The 16541-nt window shown below is 29.9% G+C and overlaps 2 protein-coding genes across 2 annotated transcripts; one reads left to right on the top strand and one right to left on the bottom strand.

Annotated features, from left to right (window-relative positions):
* Nucleotides 1–5274: 5274 nt before the first annotated feature.
* On the bottom strand, nucleotides 5275–7634 carry LOC114190629 (DNA-directed RNA polymerases II, IV and V subunit 6A-like). Its single transcript, XM_028079589.2, has 6 exons — nucleotides 7481–7634; nucleotides 7101–7134; nucleotides 6848–7014; nucleotides 6717–6768; nucleotides 5693–5760; nucleotides 5275–5616 (listed from the first exon to the last, which is right to left on the bottom strand). Exons 1-6 carry the CDS (start codon nucleotides 7513–7515, stop codon nucleotides 5547–5549), a joined length of 426 nt encoding a protein of 141 aa, XP_027935390.1. The 5' UTR covers nucleotides 7516–7634; the 3' UTR covers nucleotides 5275–5546.
* A 4395-nt stretch (nucleotides 7635–12029) lies between these two features.
* On the top strand, nucleotides 12030–15863 carry LOC114192438 (putative methyltransferase PMT16). The gene is made up of 6 exons (XM_028082156.2): nucleotides 12030–12750; nucleotides 14118–14328; nucleotides 14423–14711; nucleotides 14812–15201; nucleotides 15292–15369; nucleotides 15453–15863. The coding sequence occupies exons 1-6, from the start codon at nucleotides 12112–12114 to the stop codon at nucleotides 15685–15687; spliced, it is 1842 nt and encodes a 613-aa protein (XP_027937957.2). The 5' UTR covers nucleotides 12030–12111; the 3' UTR covers nucleotides 15688–15863.
* The last annotated feature ends 678 nt before the right edge of the window (nucleotides 15864–16541 follow it).

Genomic DNA, 16541 nt, shown 5'->3' with positions numbered 1-16541 from the left:
GTTTGTTTAAAATAATGTCAACAAAATATTTTATATTGAAACATGTGTACAACAACAAGAATTGATTATTTGGGTAAAACAAGTAGGTCGTACATATATCGTTGCATCCTTTTCATAATTAGGGTATAAAATCGAGTACTTAATATTTGAAGTAAAAAGAGAGATAATTTTGGAATTGTTTCCTGAAAGAATCCCTGCAATGCAAATCCAATCCAAATAGAAAATCCTCAGAAAAGTTTTCCATGCATTTAGGGAATATAGATGAGAGAATAAGAATCAGGCTAGAAACACGACTCTGGTTTTCCGGAAACTAAATTCGTATTTCTCTCAAATTTGAGTGACGAAAGAAAGATTGTTTCATAAATTAAGGTTATAGACTACTGTTCAAGTAATTGGAAAAAGCTTTCTCATATAATTCTTATTATCTGCTTAGATGACAAGGAAAACTGTCTTGTAAAAAAATTAATTTATCTTTGTTGTTCTCAATTTTTATAACAGAAAAGTTTATGAAAAAAGTTTATCCGAAGTTTGTGTTGGAAAGATCTCAAAATTAATATATAAACAACCTGAAATAAAATCCATATCAAATCTTTCCTATATAAAATAATATGTAAAATAATAAAATGCATGAAACAAATAAGTGAGGAACCTGCAGACACTAAAACTTTTAACATGAACAAGTATCAATATGGTAGAAAAATCTACGGGACATAGTCCAGTCAAATATTCCACTAATAATAATTAATGAGCATACCAAGATTCCAATAATTAACATATCATTATTCTCTTCACCAAAAAGTTGGATAACAAACTCCAATAAATACTTAAATAAACAACAGAAGAAACATTTATATGACATAAGAAATAAAACATTTTCCCAAGATAGCTTCTCTGCAGAGACTTGAAGAGGATAAATTGGTTGTTCTTTTTTTTTTCTTCACTCTATCTAATGGGTTATTTTATTTTTTTATCATAGACACTCACAACTTTTGTCCCTCACTCTATTTTCTCTTATAACAAACTCGATGTAATAGTTACATATTTAAATTACATAATGAGTTAAAAATCCATAAAAATATACTTTTATTTTAGTTTTTTTAATTAAATTCGTGTGAACCCAATAACTCAGGTTTGTTAACTCCCACTTGGGTAACACATGTTGCTTAGAAAAAATCAAATGAACAAAATCAATCACTTTTAGTGAGTCAAAATACAACATTAATATCAACTGTTCGGACACTTTGGCTTCTTTTTCATTTTCAAACCACAAAGAAAAAAGTGTACACACAGTAACATAATGCCTGTTACTAGACTTCGTTCGTTTTCTTCTGGTTAATTGTCATCTCAAGCAATAATAAACAAAAACATCAACAAAACCTCGACGGTTTGGTAATACTAAAAATGCGCCGTTTTCAAAATTCAGCATTCCTCTACAATAACATTTGAGCATTATGGGATTGCATTTTCTTTAATTAATAGAAGAGTGCATGTATACACAGATGCACATTAAATTCGAATTCAACCGATAAAAGCCAAACAAACATAAATCAGCATATATCATTTCCGTTGCTATTAATTATTAGCTATCGGGTCATAATACCTAATTAGTCGTACTTATCAAAAGATTGGAATAGCTTGTACGAAACACATATGCTTAAAATTTTAATTATATTGAACTTGTATCTTCAATTTGTTTCTTTGAAAATTGCGTCCATAAAAAATTTACAAAAAGGATGTGGAAGAAAAAGGATTCAACTTAAAGAAACAGTTCATTGCAGCATGTTTCTGACAATAAATATCTGGATTCAGAAGCAATGTTATGTTACACTCTAAAACCTGTAATATTGTTCCAACCTTTGAAGTATCATTCTTTCACCGGCATGATGCTTATGTTTTATTCTGCTTCTGGGCCAAAAACCTACTCTTCCATGATCTTCATTTTTGTATCTTAAATAATATCTACCTCTGTTCATATACAGAAGAGAAAGGGTTGATGACTGAATTCCTAAAAACTGAAATTAAGATAATTGTGACCGTTCGTTATACCTTGTCCTACCCTGTATACAATTCTGTCACTGGGAAAGGGTATTATTGCAGTTGACTTATCATAATGACTTTGTGGGTAGAGAGGTTCAAGGCCATGCATGACACAGTAATTAAATATATAAAAAGAAATTAAATCATATACTAAAACGCCAATAATTACAATGTACTTTTCTTGTTTGCATAAATATTGAGGTGGCGGATACACAATAAATGTTAATATAATATGAAGAAAATTGAAAACCCCCTTAAATTCAGACTTTGGTGGTGAGTATGATAGCTGTTGCACTGTTGCCTGGCAGTAAGCATTTGCTTTGATTAAAGATGTTTCAACATTTATCACGTGTCTCTTCATGGGTTTGTCTTCAGTTTTAAACAACTCATTCATTATAATTACTCGATTAATTATTTTAATATTTATCTAATATTTATAATTTTTTGCCAAACATGATATCCAGCCGTTATCAACAGTGAACCACCGACGGTGTACGACCACCTTACATAATTCCCTTCTCTGTATGCCATTTTCACATAACAGTAGTGTTGGGATTTTTGGGGCTTTTAAAAGTACGAGAGATATAAAATATATGAGAGATATATGTAATATGTTATACGGAGGAACATGTTTTTGTATTTTATTGATATACTCTATATATAGAGCAAAATATAACAAATATCAAGTATAAAATATTCAGAATATATCACTCCTAATCTAAAATAATAACAAATTTCTAAAACTGACACATATCTCTAAAACTGAAATATTTTCTAAAAACTAATTTAAATAAAAAAGATATTAAGTATTATTCTCAACATTCCTCCTTGCTTAATATTTGTTTATTTTATTTCTTCAGATTTGATTCTCCATCTTTTGATGCTTGATTTTCTACTCTTTTTGTGCTTGCAATATTTGTTTTTTTTCTTCTTCCATGGCATCACATCTTTCTTCAATTTGGCATCATCCTTCATATTTCTTCTTATATCATCATCATCTTCTTTTTCTTTGTTCGGTGTGGATTTCATTGGAGTGGCATTGGACCTTTTGTGAATATTAAAATGTGAACCTCCATCTACTTTCTTCACTTGAACATCTACTTTCTTCCAAAGATATTTATCTTCTAATTTTGATCCTTCTTTCATGCTCACTTTCTTTTTATCAAATTCCTCCTTCATAAAATCCAGCGCAAATCTGTTGTCTTTCATGTGGACTTTGAATACCTCTATGTTGTTAGTATTTTTGATCACACATACTTTATTTTCAAAGGAGACCTTATAACCTTTCTCTAACAATTGAGCAACACTTAACAAATTCTGGGTAATCTCAGGAACATATAAGACATCAAAAATTAATTTAATACCTGAATGAGTTTTAATTGAAACTGTTCCTGTACCTTTCACAGCAAGTTGTTCTCCATTCCCAATTCTTACCTTGGAAATATTTGATTTATTCAGCTCCTTGAAAATTTCTCTATCATGAGTCATATGGTTTGTGCAACCACTATCTATAATCCAATCTTTTGAAGATTCGTTGGTTGTAACACATGATGTTGTAAAAAGTAGATCTTCCTCTGATTTATTCTCCACAATTTGAACATCTTCTTCAGAATCTTTAGATTTGCATACCTTTTCCACATGTCCCAATTGACCGCATTTGTGACATTTGACATCTGGCCTCCACCAACACCAATTGGGTTGATGACCTTTTCTCTTGCAATGGGGACAAGATGGAAAAACCTGTGTGTTGTTGTATTTGCTCCTTCTATTTTTCTTGACTATGAGAGCATTATCTTCCGTGTAATTTAAATTACCTTCAACCGCCTCATGATCTTCTCTCATCAATCTTCGTTGTTCTTGTGCTTGCAAGGCATGTATCACCTCTGTAAAGGTGATTGTAGACAAATCTTTTGTGTTTTCTAAGGAAGCAATAGATGCCTCATATCTTTCCGGCACCGTCATCAGAATTTTCTCAACGAGTCTGGAATCTGAAAACTCCTTTCCCAACAATTTTATCTTGTTGGCAATACCCAACAATTTGTTTGAGTATTCTTTAATCGTCTCTGACTCTTTCATTCTTTGCATCTCAAACTCCCTTATCAAGTTCAAAACTTTCATGCCTCGAATCTTCTCGTTCCCTTCATATTCTGCTTTCAAGTATTCCCAAATTTCTTTGGGAGACTTTAGAGTCATGATCCTGGTCATAATCATTTGTGAAACACCTGCGAACAAACATGATTTTGCCTTTGCCTTTCTCGTTTTCTTTTCTTTATGCGCTTTCATTTGAGCGATGGTGGAATTTTCAGACAAGGGAACATCATCTTCCTCCACAACTTTCCATAGATCTAGCCCCTCTAGATATGTTTGCATTTTTACCGCCCATAGATCATAGCTTTCACCATTTTCACATAACAGTAGTCATACTTTAACTATCCACTTGTAGAAGATGGAATATGCATGTGTAAAGTTAATCATGATGAATTCAAGTTTCAGAATTAGTTTATGTATATCCACTTTAAAATAATTACGCACTAATAATATTTCTTAATCTATTACATAATAAGATATTATAATTAATACTATTTCTTTTCAATATAATTTATTTTTAATTTAGATACCTTAAATTCTTTTATTTAGTTATATGCAATGTTATAAATTATATATTGCGACAACAAATTATATTAATTCGATCTTATCTTGCATATAATCGAAATTTTGATGAGATTCTGTTCATAGCTAAATAAATAAAAAAAATCTTAAAAAGTGTATTAAATAAATAGGGATTAAGATGAATTCATCCTAATCCATCAGCACCATGCATGGGGAGTAACAGTACACCATTGGTTTTGCTAGAAAAACTAAGCCATGCACTGTTCTTAGGACAGTCAAGCGAAGAGATCTCTAACAATAATGTGTTGTTTGCCAATACCATTGTTATTTCTGATTCAGAGCATAGTCCATAATAACGGCCCAAAAGCCCAAAATCCTCTGCAAAATAAACTACATCAGTTGTTGGTTTCTACCCCCAATAACCTCAATACAGCTTCATACAGAGTGCGTTAGCGCCTACATTTCTCATTTGCTTTCCATACTAAAATTTAATATTCTGTCATAGATTATTACTGTTTTAGCCTTTAAGAAAAATAAACTCTTTCCTGCACAACTATCTGTTACTTCTGATCATATAGGTGTTAATGGAAATATCCAAATCCACAACTTAATCGTTCTAGTAGTGGATTAGACAAACACTTCTCTGTTTTATCAGAGCAAGAAAACACGATAGCACAACTGTCCCTTATACAAGTTAGAACTAAGCTCAAAAGCACAAGTAGCAGGAACCCAAAACTAATACGTCGTTATAAGCACAAGTAGCAGGAACTAAGCAAGTTTTCAAGGTGGCGGAATCCTAGATCAGTATCAACTATCAAACGTGACAAATCAAATATAGAAGTTAGGAGGGCACAAAATATAGTCTCCGTTACTCCTCTCTAAGCATGTCAGTTCAACCATTAATCACCACCTACTTGCCTCTTCCAGGAGTCTTCCACGATCAGTTCATCAACTCCCCAATCCTCGTAGCTGCGGGAATTGTGAACAATAATAGTAAGTATGGCATAAAAGGAACTACCTAACTTGTATAATGGAAAGTATCTACCTTCCATCAGGCAAGTAACGCCGGATTGTAAAGGGTATTTTACGCTCACGGAGTTCCTTCATAGCAATCTGACATATGGAGAACACGATGTTACATGTTATATAACAGCTTACAAACAAAACATGTATAGCGCATGAATCAAACATTTGGGATAATTGCCATGAAAAGAAAAAGCTCAATGTATATTCATGGCAAGTAAATTGCTCAATAAGTAAGCCGTAAAATAGACAATATTGCACAGGTTCTTATTGGTCAATAAAAATCAGAGACTATATAATCAACTTATTCCTGGAATGGTGTGCACAATGCACTCTTCAGGAACCAAAGAGCTTTAGAATAAAAAACTTCACTGCCACAGTACAGTCTCGCCTAAAGGAGATTATGTAAAATCCTAAATGAACATATGACTGATTCAATATTTTAAGACTGAATCAGTTCGTATTACTAGTCAGTTTAGGTTAATAGTTTAGCGCCGGAAGTAGATATTGTGCAGGTAGAGACTTAATAAATAATTAAACTAAATAACCAAATATTAAAAAGAGTATGTCATTGTCAAATTAAATAATAAACCAATCTCAGTTATGCCCAGCACCGATAACTTTTTCTTAAAGGGAGCTAGAGGCAAAGAAAGGCAAGCTATAATTGGGGAAAGTAATCAACAAGCAGATTAAAAAGTTATAACTATAATATTTCCTATGTAAATTGTTCTTCCCAGGTTAGGAATCTCTATTAAATATAAATTACAAAGAATATATTACAATGGCATAATTTATTCTGTTATTCATGCAGCACATCTGTGCAACTGCGGGGTTCCGTATTAAACCAAATTTCAAGAACACCCCATTCAATCAAGGAACCAGGTGATCACCAAAGTAGTTAAATGAAATATTTCAAGAAAATAAGGTCAAACTGACGTATATTTGAAAATTAAAAACTACAAATTTAGCAATGAAATAATCAGTGAGCTCAAAAACAATAACTTAACCAAAACAAGTTATCAATTGCAAAGAGAAAAAGAAAATACCTCAAGTGGATCAGTTTCCCCCTCCAATTCGACCATGACAGGTGCATTCATACTGTTCAGCCAGAAGAATGGTAACATGTTAGAAATAACTAATAAGCAAAATCTTAAGCTAACAAAGTCCTGAACCAAACCTGATTTGAAGAGCTCGGGTGCCCAAAATCCTAGCACGCTCATACTTAGTCATATATTTCGACGTCTTTCGAGGGCGGTCCACTTGTTCCTCGTCCTTATCCCCGGTGTCAATAGGATCTCCAGTTAATTCGTCATTTTTGTTTTCCAAATCCTCCTCCGCACCTTCCTGCAAATGAATAATTCCATAAATTCATCCAACAACATATATCAGCTGAATAAACAAAAACAAGGACACAAGACAGAATTATTTACCTCAATCTCAGGCTCTGGTGGCTCATCCTCGTACCTGTATGAGCACACTTTAATCAATGAAAATCATTCAATAGAAATAAACAGGTTACAAAACAAACTCTATCTCTGCAATTGAAGCATGAAACATATTTTATTGGCGGACTCTTGGAAGAAAAAGACAAATGTGATCATCAAACACCACATATGAGCATTTGAAATCATTCAATAGAAATACGCAGGTTACAACACACGCTTGAATATTCACACAAAAAAAAAAAAAAAAAAACTACTACAGCTTTCCATAAACCCTAATTTCAATACACAAATTGATTTGGTAAAATCCTAGTTAGTCCGTGAGTGCAAATGAGTGAGACATTAAAGTAGAGAGAAAGAGAGAGAACCCCATGTCCATGTCATCATAGTCTTCGTCGGCCATGGCGGGAGGCAGAGAATAGAAGCTACCCTTTTTCTCCAAGCTTAAACCTGTGTTTTCTGCCTAAAACCCTCACAGGAAGTAACTGATGTACCAGAACTTTCAACTATCGGTCTCGATGTAATAAAAAAAAGTGATAAATATGTTTTTATACTTCAACGAAACTTTTGAATCAATTTAATTTTTTAATTTTAGAAAAGTATATATTCAATTTTTTAAACTAATGTTTTTATAAAATTTATTTAACATTTTAAATATATTTTTTATTATTATTAAAACGAGGGTTGAATAATATAAACAATATAATAAAATATAATTAAAATATTAAATAAATTTAATAAAATTTTATTAAAAAAACTAAATCAACACGTTAATTGTAATTTTTACTAAAAAAAATAAAACAACCAAAACATATTTAACCTCGAAAAATTACATGTATATTCCTTTCTTACCGTTATTATGTTATAAGATCTAATTATTTTCTGTTTTGGGTGTTTTGAATTTTAAGATCTATTCCGTAAGTCATGATAAATTTACTTTATTTTTATTTTTATTTCTAATATGAAAACGGTGTATCTTTAAGTATATTTTTTTTGTAATATTATCTTTATTTTTTTATATTTCAATAATTGTTATTCTACATGTGTAATTTTCACCCCAGTGGCATTTTGTTCTTCAGGTTGCAATAGTATTTTACTATCATGTTTTTCTATTTTCTATTAGAATTAATTGTATTTATTATTAGTGTTATCTTTATTCGTTTTGAAAAAAAAAATGTTATAAATGTAATGTATACATTTTATATAGTAAATATTCATCAACATTTTATTACTACTGTATATCAGTATGACAATTAAGTTTTCGTACTTAAATGATTTTAATATTAAAGATATTGAAATATTTTAAATATTATACATAAATTAAATTTTAAAATAATTTGATGTGAGAAACAAAAAGAAATATAATCAATACAAAAACGTGAAAGATATTTAATCAACACACTAAATTATTATTTATAAAAAATGTAATATAATGTAGTATTTTGAATGTTACAAATATTTAAAAGAAATATTTTTGAAATACGAACACATAGTTTTTTTCTTTTTCTATTTGATACCAGAGAAATCATATCCAATGATATTATTTCAGTCGATATATTTCATTCGATTTGTAAAAGTATTTATAATAGGCTTTGATATCAAATGCGGGCTAGGAATAAATGCAACAATGAGAAGTTTATTGGTTTAATTGGGTCATTAAATTATCTAATGTTTTTGTTACAATTACGTGATGTTTTTGATGAAATTGAATAATAATAATTTAATATATTAGTCATATTATGTTGATGATTATTTTTTTTTAAATTTGCTTAGGCTTTAATAATAATATGATGATTTTTTTTAATTTGACAATGTGTTTATAGTTAAAAGGTTAAGTAATTTTTTAATTATAGTATTATGATGGGTTTTTTCTTCAACATTGTCAAATTATTTAGAATTTGTGTTATGTGTTATATATATTTTTTTTTAAAAGTCAATGTAACTTATTTAGTAAAAAGATGGTAACTGTTATAATATATTAGTCACGACATAAATAATAAATGACATGTCATAAGTCAAAATTAACTTTTTAATTAATAAAAAAAAAACGTGTGATATAAGTAACAAATGTTAATTAAGTAAATATTTAAGATAGTCAAAGAAAATTAATAAAATCGTCACCATATCAAGATAAAAAACAAAAATCTTATTTAATTTGACTAAAATTATGTTTTGGTGTCAAAACATTTGATGGTTGAAATAGTGATAAAGGATTGTTTCTTTAGGGGTTTAGTATATGGTGCAAGGTTGATAAGTTTATATTTGAACTTAGATATATAAAATCAATTTTGTGTTATTAAAGTTGTATAATGATGACACTATTTTGATATTTATGACCACATGGAAGATAATACTTATTATTAGTCATATTTATGTATTTAGTTTCAGGTTAAGAATTGAGAATCATTATTGACTGTGATCTATTTGTCAAGTATATTCAAACAGCTATCATACAATATAAGATTTTGTAGGCCATTTTTTTTTTTTGAACAATTAAAACTTTAAAAACACCATACATGCCTTATGCTTTAGATTACTAAACATATCGTTCTCTTCGATACACTATTCATTGTATATCGAAAATAAATATTTAGAAATAAGAACCAAGTGAGCGATAAATATAATCACAAATGAAAAAATTATTTTAATATATTTTTGTTATAATTATTTGACATATTTTCATCATTAAAGTTAAATAATCTCTCTACATATATTTTTATGTTTTCATTTTTATCCTCTGGTCACTTCAGGTTTTATTCAAAGACATTCTCCATTTTAAAGATAGTATTTTTTTTTATTTATTATTTTAAAAATGATTTCCCCATCTACTAATACCTTCTATAAATTGTACGATATATGATTCTAAACCATCCACAAAATGATTAAAGTGGCGTTTGTGGTAATAATTCGTCAATTTTCTTCCTTAAACAACATTTAAACTTTTCTAATGGATCCAACATCTACTACTCCCTTTCAATTACCGTTTCACAACTCTTACGTAAAAACGAGCCAGTCTTATGATGTTCGGTTTTAATGAGAGGATAGATACAAATTAAATTCATTAATTTTTCATAAAACAATGCCATTGACGCGTTTGATACGAAACTATTGAATTTAATTGGACTTGAATGAGTTTGAGTGATTCCAGTGACAGTACGAAGGCATCCATTTCACTCTTTTTTCAAAAAGCCGTTTAAGGTTTACTGTAATGACCAAAAAACATAAAACCTTTTTTTCTTTTTACGTTAACAAAATCTTGTAAAATTCTTTTTTTTTTTCACTCCACTTTTACAATAAATAATATAGATATAAACTAATTAAAAATGAAGTGGATGATAAATATATAATCAACAAAAAACAATTAATTTATTTTTAAAAAATGATAGTTAATTTTTTTTAATAAACACTATACTTAAAAAGAAATTAAAGAAGCGATTAACTATTTTTATACTTGTGAAGTAATAAATATTTCTCTTTAACATTAATTTGGAATTATGTTTCACAAAATTATTAAAAGTACATTTTCTTTCGTAAGAGTTTGCATTAATAATTTTCATTTTCTTATGCAATAAATGTATTTACATTTCCAGTTTGCATTTAAGATAGATGTTACACAATATTTTATTTATGTTAAAATAATTAGTTACATTTAATATATACGATTTTAATAAATAAAAACTTTCCAAAACAAATATTACGCGTAAAGTAATAAAAAACTTATTTTTTATAAACAACAATACTTTTTTTAATAGAATAATTATAAATAATAATTTTTTTCCTAAGAACATTTTTTAACTCAAATTTATACACACTACAAGAAAATATTTTATTAACAATCAATTTTAGTGACTAAAAAATATTAATTACTGTAATCACAAATTTAGATACTAAATCACAAAATAAAAAATTATTAGTTATTAAAATAATTAATCTTTAAATTAATTTATAAAATTTAACTAAAAGATTTAACTATCAAATAAAATTGATATAAAAAATATTGATTTCTAAATTAATTTTTAATTAATTAATAATAAATTTAACGAATATTTATAATTTTTTATCCATAATAAAATAATAATATTTTTTTTATTTTATAAGTCAATATTTAAATCAATTATGATATTGTTTAATAACTTTTAGTCACTTCAAAATTTGTTATTAATAAAAAAATGTCTTGCCGTATAAATGTTCAATTCGATTACTTTCTTCTTCTTCTTCCTTTTCTATTTTCTTTTTGTTGAAAAATATTTTGGAAAAGAAAACTATCTTAAAAAAAAAGTGTATATTTGAAAGCGCGATACCAATTGTGTAATCATCTAAAAGAGTATTAGCCAATCTCCCCATATATTAACCATTGAATTTACCAATCAAGAGTTATTAAATAAACCCAATTTTCAGTAAATATTTTCTTTATTATTATTTTAAATATCAATTGCAAAATATATATTAAATTTAATTTTAATTCCCTTCAAACTCTGATATGTACGGTGATTCTGATCCTTCTATTTTAAATTTTGAAAATTCATTATTTTAATAAATATAATATTGATTATGTTTTATTTTAGTGCAATTAACCATAAATCTTCTGTATACAGTTCAAGTATGAATAAACAAGTGGTCCCAAGTAAAAATTTATGACACAGTGTTCATTCAAAAATCTCTAAAGGTATTAGTAATTTCTTTTATAAATATGATTAGAAAAATACAACAAAAAATATTTAACTAGTTAAAATATGAAAATTGAAAAGTAAACGCTATAAAACTAAAAAGTATATATTTTTTTTCTTTTTGAGAGGTATATTGTGAATAAAAAAATAAAAAAATTATATATTTTAAAACAGTATATAATTTAGTCAAGAATATATGAAAAAAAGTCATAACATAAGAAAGTAATTTTAATAACTGAGGAGATGACCTGAGTTGTCTTGTGTTACAAAGAAAGATACATAGGAAGAGTGAATTAAATCTTGTTTTTTACTGCGCTTGCTTGCATATATAAATGCACATCATTACCATCTTTTCTATTACAAGAATCCAAATAGCCATGGCCAACACTGATTCTTCTTCCCCCACCATTTTCAACGTAAGAAAAACGCCAACCTTCTTCATCATCATTGCTCTTCTCTGCATCGCCTCCTACTTCCTCGCCGCGTACCACCAAGGAGCGCCCCTCCTCACCACCGCCACCACCGCTTCCCTCTCCCTCTCCGCATCGTGCAACCACCACACTGCCCAGTCTTCTAGAACGTTCCCACGCTGCAGCGCCAACTTCAGTGAGTACACGCCCTGCGAGGATCCTCAACGGTCTCTAGGGTACAAGCGGCACAGAATGATATACCGAGAGAGGCACTGCCCCGAGGAGCCCTTGAAATGTAGGGTTCCTGCCCCTCACGGATATCGAAATCCCTTTCCCTGGCCCGCGAGTAGAGACCGGGCGTGGTTCGCTAACGTCCCCCACCGTGAGCTCACCGTGGAGAAGGCCGTGCAGAACTGGATCCGCTTCGAGGGCGAGCGCTTCGTTTTTCCCGGTGGCGGAACCACCTTCCCCAACGGTGCCGATGCTTACATTGAGGACATCGGAAAGTTGATTAATCTTAGAGACGGCTCCATTAGAACTGCTCTGGACACTGGCTGTGGGGTAATAAACCTTCTCTCACTGTTTTCTCCCTTATTATTTTTAATTTTAATTAATCAATTAAAATTAACTTTGCTCATACTTTTCAAAGTAACTCTTATACAAATTAATGATTATTAGCCATCTGTTTTATTTTTGGACAATAGATTTAATATTGTAAAAAGTTGCACACATTCATACTGGTTACATTTGTTAATGGAAATTTGGCAATTCAAATCTTAAATACCTATCTTGAATTTGATTTATCTTCGTCATACAATTCAACCTATTTAATTGATTAGGATGTATTTATACTCTTCTTTATTGTATCCTTCGTAATTATTGTTTGTTTAAATAGATATTAATTTTTTTTTTCTAGAGACACGCTTAATAATAAATATTTTTATAATTATTTGATGAACTCATAATAACTCTTTTTGCGTAATAGCTTTACAGTATGCATCATGTAATTAATAATAAAAGGATTTATTTTGTGTGAGTATTTATTTAAAATATTAAAATAGTTATGATTATTATACTAAAAAAAGTAAATAAGAGATAATTTGGAAAGTTAAGAAAAAGTTTAAGCGTGTACGTCACAAGTGAGTTGGTTCCGAAATAAGAAGTGAGATAGCATTTGCTTCTAATGTTTATATGCGGAGTACGCGTTGGATATTGTGTAAAACTAAGGCATGTTCCATTCACACGTTCTAAGTTATTTCGAGAATGGAGTCAACTAAAACTAATTCTAACTGCTATTCTTTTACCTCAACTGTTTATATTTAATACTAAATTTCCGACCAAACTTTCCACACTTCGGTTTTTTAAGCTGCATTAGTATGTTACAGCTCAAAATATTTATTATGTATCGACCGTTTTATTTTTATGATTTTTTTTTATTTTAATATTAATAAAAACTTTATTATAAAATTTCAATTATTAATATTTAGTTAACAATAAAATCGTAAATAAATAAACATTGACAGTTTTCATTTATACCTAATACATTTTACAGTCAATATACAATCTATATAATTAAAGAGTTTTTTTGAACTTATAAAAACAGTTTCATTGTTATATTTTTTAAAAATTAAAAGACTTAAAGAGTCATCGTGTTGAATTTTTTATTAAAAAAGGTAATTTTCAATAAAATAAAGGTATAGGAGAAGAATGAAGTAAAAAACTTCACATTATCCATGAAGTAAGAAAGTAGAAGACGAAACTAATTGGATGTGTTGGACAAAATTTGTTTTGGCTTGGTGATTTTCTTAAAGCATATAAAAAATGGGTTGGAGCCAATGGTTGTAGTTGACCTATTTTGGTTGTTTAAAAACATTTGGAAATGATAGACGAGAATGTTACAGTCTTACTAATGAATAGTGTACACGCAGGTGGCTAGTTGGGGAGCGTATCTTCTCTCACGCAATATACAAACGTTGTCAATTGCACCAAGGGACACCCACGAAGCACAAGTTCAATTTGCCCTTGAGCGTGGAGTTCCTGCACTCATTGCAATTCTTGCCTCTAAGAGGCTACCTTTCCCTTCAAGAGCTTTCGACATGTCCCATTGCTCTCGCTGCCTCATCCCATGGGCTGAATATGGTATTATACATGCTACATCATCAAACCACAAACTATATGATATATGTTTCGTTCAGACCTTGGGTTAAGTTGTATTTTTGACTTGTTGAAATAGATGGAGTTTTTCTGAACGAAGTGGATCGAGTTCTACGCCCTGGCGGGTATTGGATTCTGTCTGGGCCACCAATCAACTGGAAGAAATACTGGAAAGGGTGGCAAAGAACGGAGAAGGATTTGAACCAAGAGCAGACCAAGATTGAGGAGGTAGCCAAAAGCCTTTGCTGGAACAAGCTAGTGGAGAAGGATGATATAGCTATCTGGCAGAAACCCAAGAACCATTTACATTGTAAGCTCGCACAAAACCGCTCTTTTTGCACTGCACAAAATGACCCTGACAAAGCCTGGTTAGTCCAACCTCCTTGCATGTCTTCTGTTTACCGTTGTTGATCGTGGTGCCATGTGTTTTTGAATTTTCTTTTATAATATTATTTTGGTCATCTTCAGGTATACCGATATGCAGACATGTTTGAGTCGTCTTCCTGAAGTGTCAAACAAAGAAGAGACTTCGGGTGGGGTGGTGGATGATTGGCCGAAGAGATTGAAATCCACCCCACCCAGGATTTTCAGGGGTACCATAGAAGGGGTTACAGAAGAAACCTTTTCAAAAAATTATGAGCTGTGGAAGAAAAGGGTATCGTATTACAAGACAGTGAACAAACTACTAGGAACCGGGAGATACCGTAATATTTTGGATATGAATGCTTATTTGGGTGGATTTGCTGCTGCACTAATTGAGGACCCTGTTTGGGTCATGAATGTGGTTCCTGTTCAGGCGAAGGTTGACACACTTGGATCAATATACGAACGTGGCTTGATTGGAATATATCATGACTGGTAATAGCAGAAAAAAATATCTCCTCGCATGTTTGATGAATGTCTCTCTATATATAATATGCACGAATGAATTGTTTGGTTGTGGTGCAGGTGTGAAGCAATGTCTACTTATCCTAGAACTTATGATCTAATTCATGCTGATTCAGTGTTCAGTCTTTACAGTAACAGGTAATTAATATGTTGGTTAAGAAGACATAGAAGAGGTTTTGACAACGTAAAATATGCAACTAACAAAAAATTGTGTGTTGTAGATGTGAGTTGGAAGACATTCTGTTAGAAATGGATAGGATTGTTCGACCTGAAGGATGTGTTATCATACGAGATGATGTTGACATGCTGGTCAGAGTAAAGAACATTGTGAATGGATTGGAATGGGACAGTATAATTGTCGACCATGAAGATGGGAATCTTAAGAGGGAGAAACTTCTATTTGCGGTCAAGAAGTATTGGACGGCTCCACCACCACCTTCCGACAACAAAAATTAACTATTTTTTTTAATTGATTTTTTGCTTTTAGTTTCCTTTTTTAAATTTATTTATTTTTCCTTTTTTACTTATATTTTTTTCCGGGAAGGTAGGGTACATGCAAGCACACTTACTTATTTACTATGCAAAATGTAACTGTGAAAAGTGCAACTTGCAGTTATGGTTGTGTTATACAATTATTGAGTGACTACATATAATTCTATCTTCACTATTTTTTATTTTAGAAAAATGTAAAAAACATTTTAATGACCATTCACCGTATAAATATTTAAAACTAATAAATGAGATGAAAATAGGATAATATTTTTATAATTTGGTTATTGAACCAAAAAGCAGTAGTAGTAGTAGAGTCAGCTGTCTTTAATTCAACTCGTATGTTGTGAATGAAATCCCATGAAAAAACATCAAACCTTCTATTCAAACTTTTCACTATAATTAAATCCGAACAAAGAGCATAATTGAACAAATTACAGTGGTATAATATTCTTATGATAATTATATTATATGATTTAATATTTATGAATAATAATAATTAAAAAATAAACAAAAAAATGTAACACACAAAACTATAATAATACACTAAAACTCTACATTTGTATTTCAAGCATATGTTTTATTTTAAAAGGTAAATTTAATAACTCATAATACATTCGATCTATTAAATTTGAAACAAAAATGTTATGTATATCAGAATTTCATTGTCAGAAATGCGAGTTTAAGTTTCACATTGAATAAAAATGAAAAAATTTAAAAAAGATCTTATAAATATATTATCTTAAGATTCACCCAACAATACAAAATTAAAATGTTATTTAATTACAATTTTTGTGCATAACAAATTTGTTCATAAAAAA

Source organism: Vigna unguiculata, chromosome 7 (genome assembly GCF_037176805.1).
Source record: "Vigna unguiculata cultivar grain cowpea cultivar isolate G323 ecotype 2 chromosome 7, ASM3717680v1, whole genome shotgun sequence".
Lineage (NCBI taxonomy): Eukaryota > Viridiplantae > Streptophyta > Magnoliopsida > Fabales > Fabaceae > Vigna > Vigna unguiculata.
The sequence above is the reverse complement of the archived record's forward strand: the minus strand, read 5'-3'. Positions and strand labels throughout refer to the sequence as shown.

Excerpts from the sequence above, each read along its gene's own strand:
- LOC114190629 (XM_028079589.2), bottom strand. The coding sequence starts at position 7,515 with ATGGCCGACGAAGACTATGATGACATGGACATGGG. Across the intron at positions 7,135-7,480 it reads TATGATGACATGGACATGGG|GTACGAGGATGAGCCACCAG; the intron begins GTTCTCTCTCTT and ends GTGCTCATACAG. Across the intron at positions 6,769-6,847 it reads ACCCGAGCTCTTCAAATCAG|TATGAATGCACCTGTCATGG; the intron begins GTTTGGTTCAGG and ends CTGGCTGAACAG.
- LOC114192438 (XM_028082156.2), top strand. The coding sequence starts at position 12,112 with ATGCACATCATTACCATCTTTTCTATTACAAGAATCCAAATAGCCATG. Across the intron at positions 12,751-14,117 it reads CTCTGGACACTGGCTGTGGG|GTGGCTAGTTGGGGAGCGTA; the intron begins GTAATAAACCTT and ends GTGTACACGCAG. Across the intron at positions 14,712-14,811 it reads AATGACCCTGACAAAGCCTG|GTATACCGATATGCAGACAT; the intron begins GTTAGTCCAACC and ends GGTCATCTTCAG.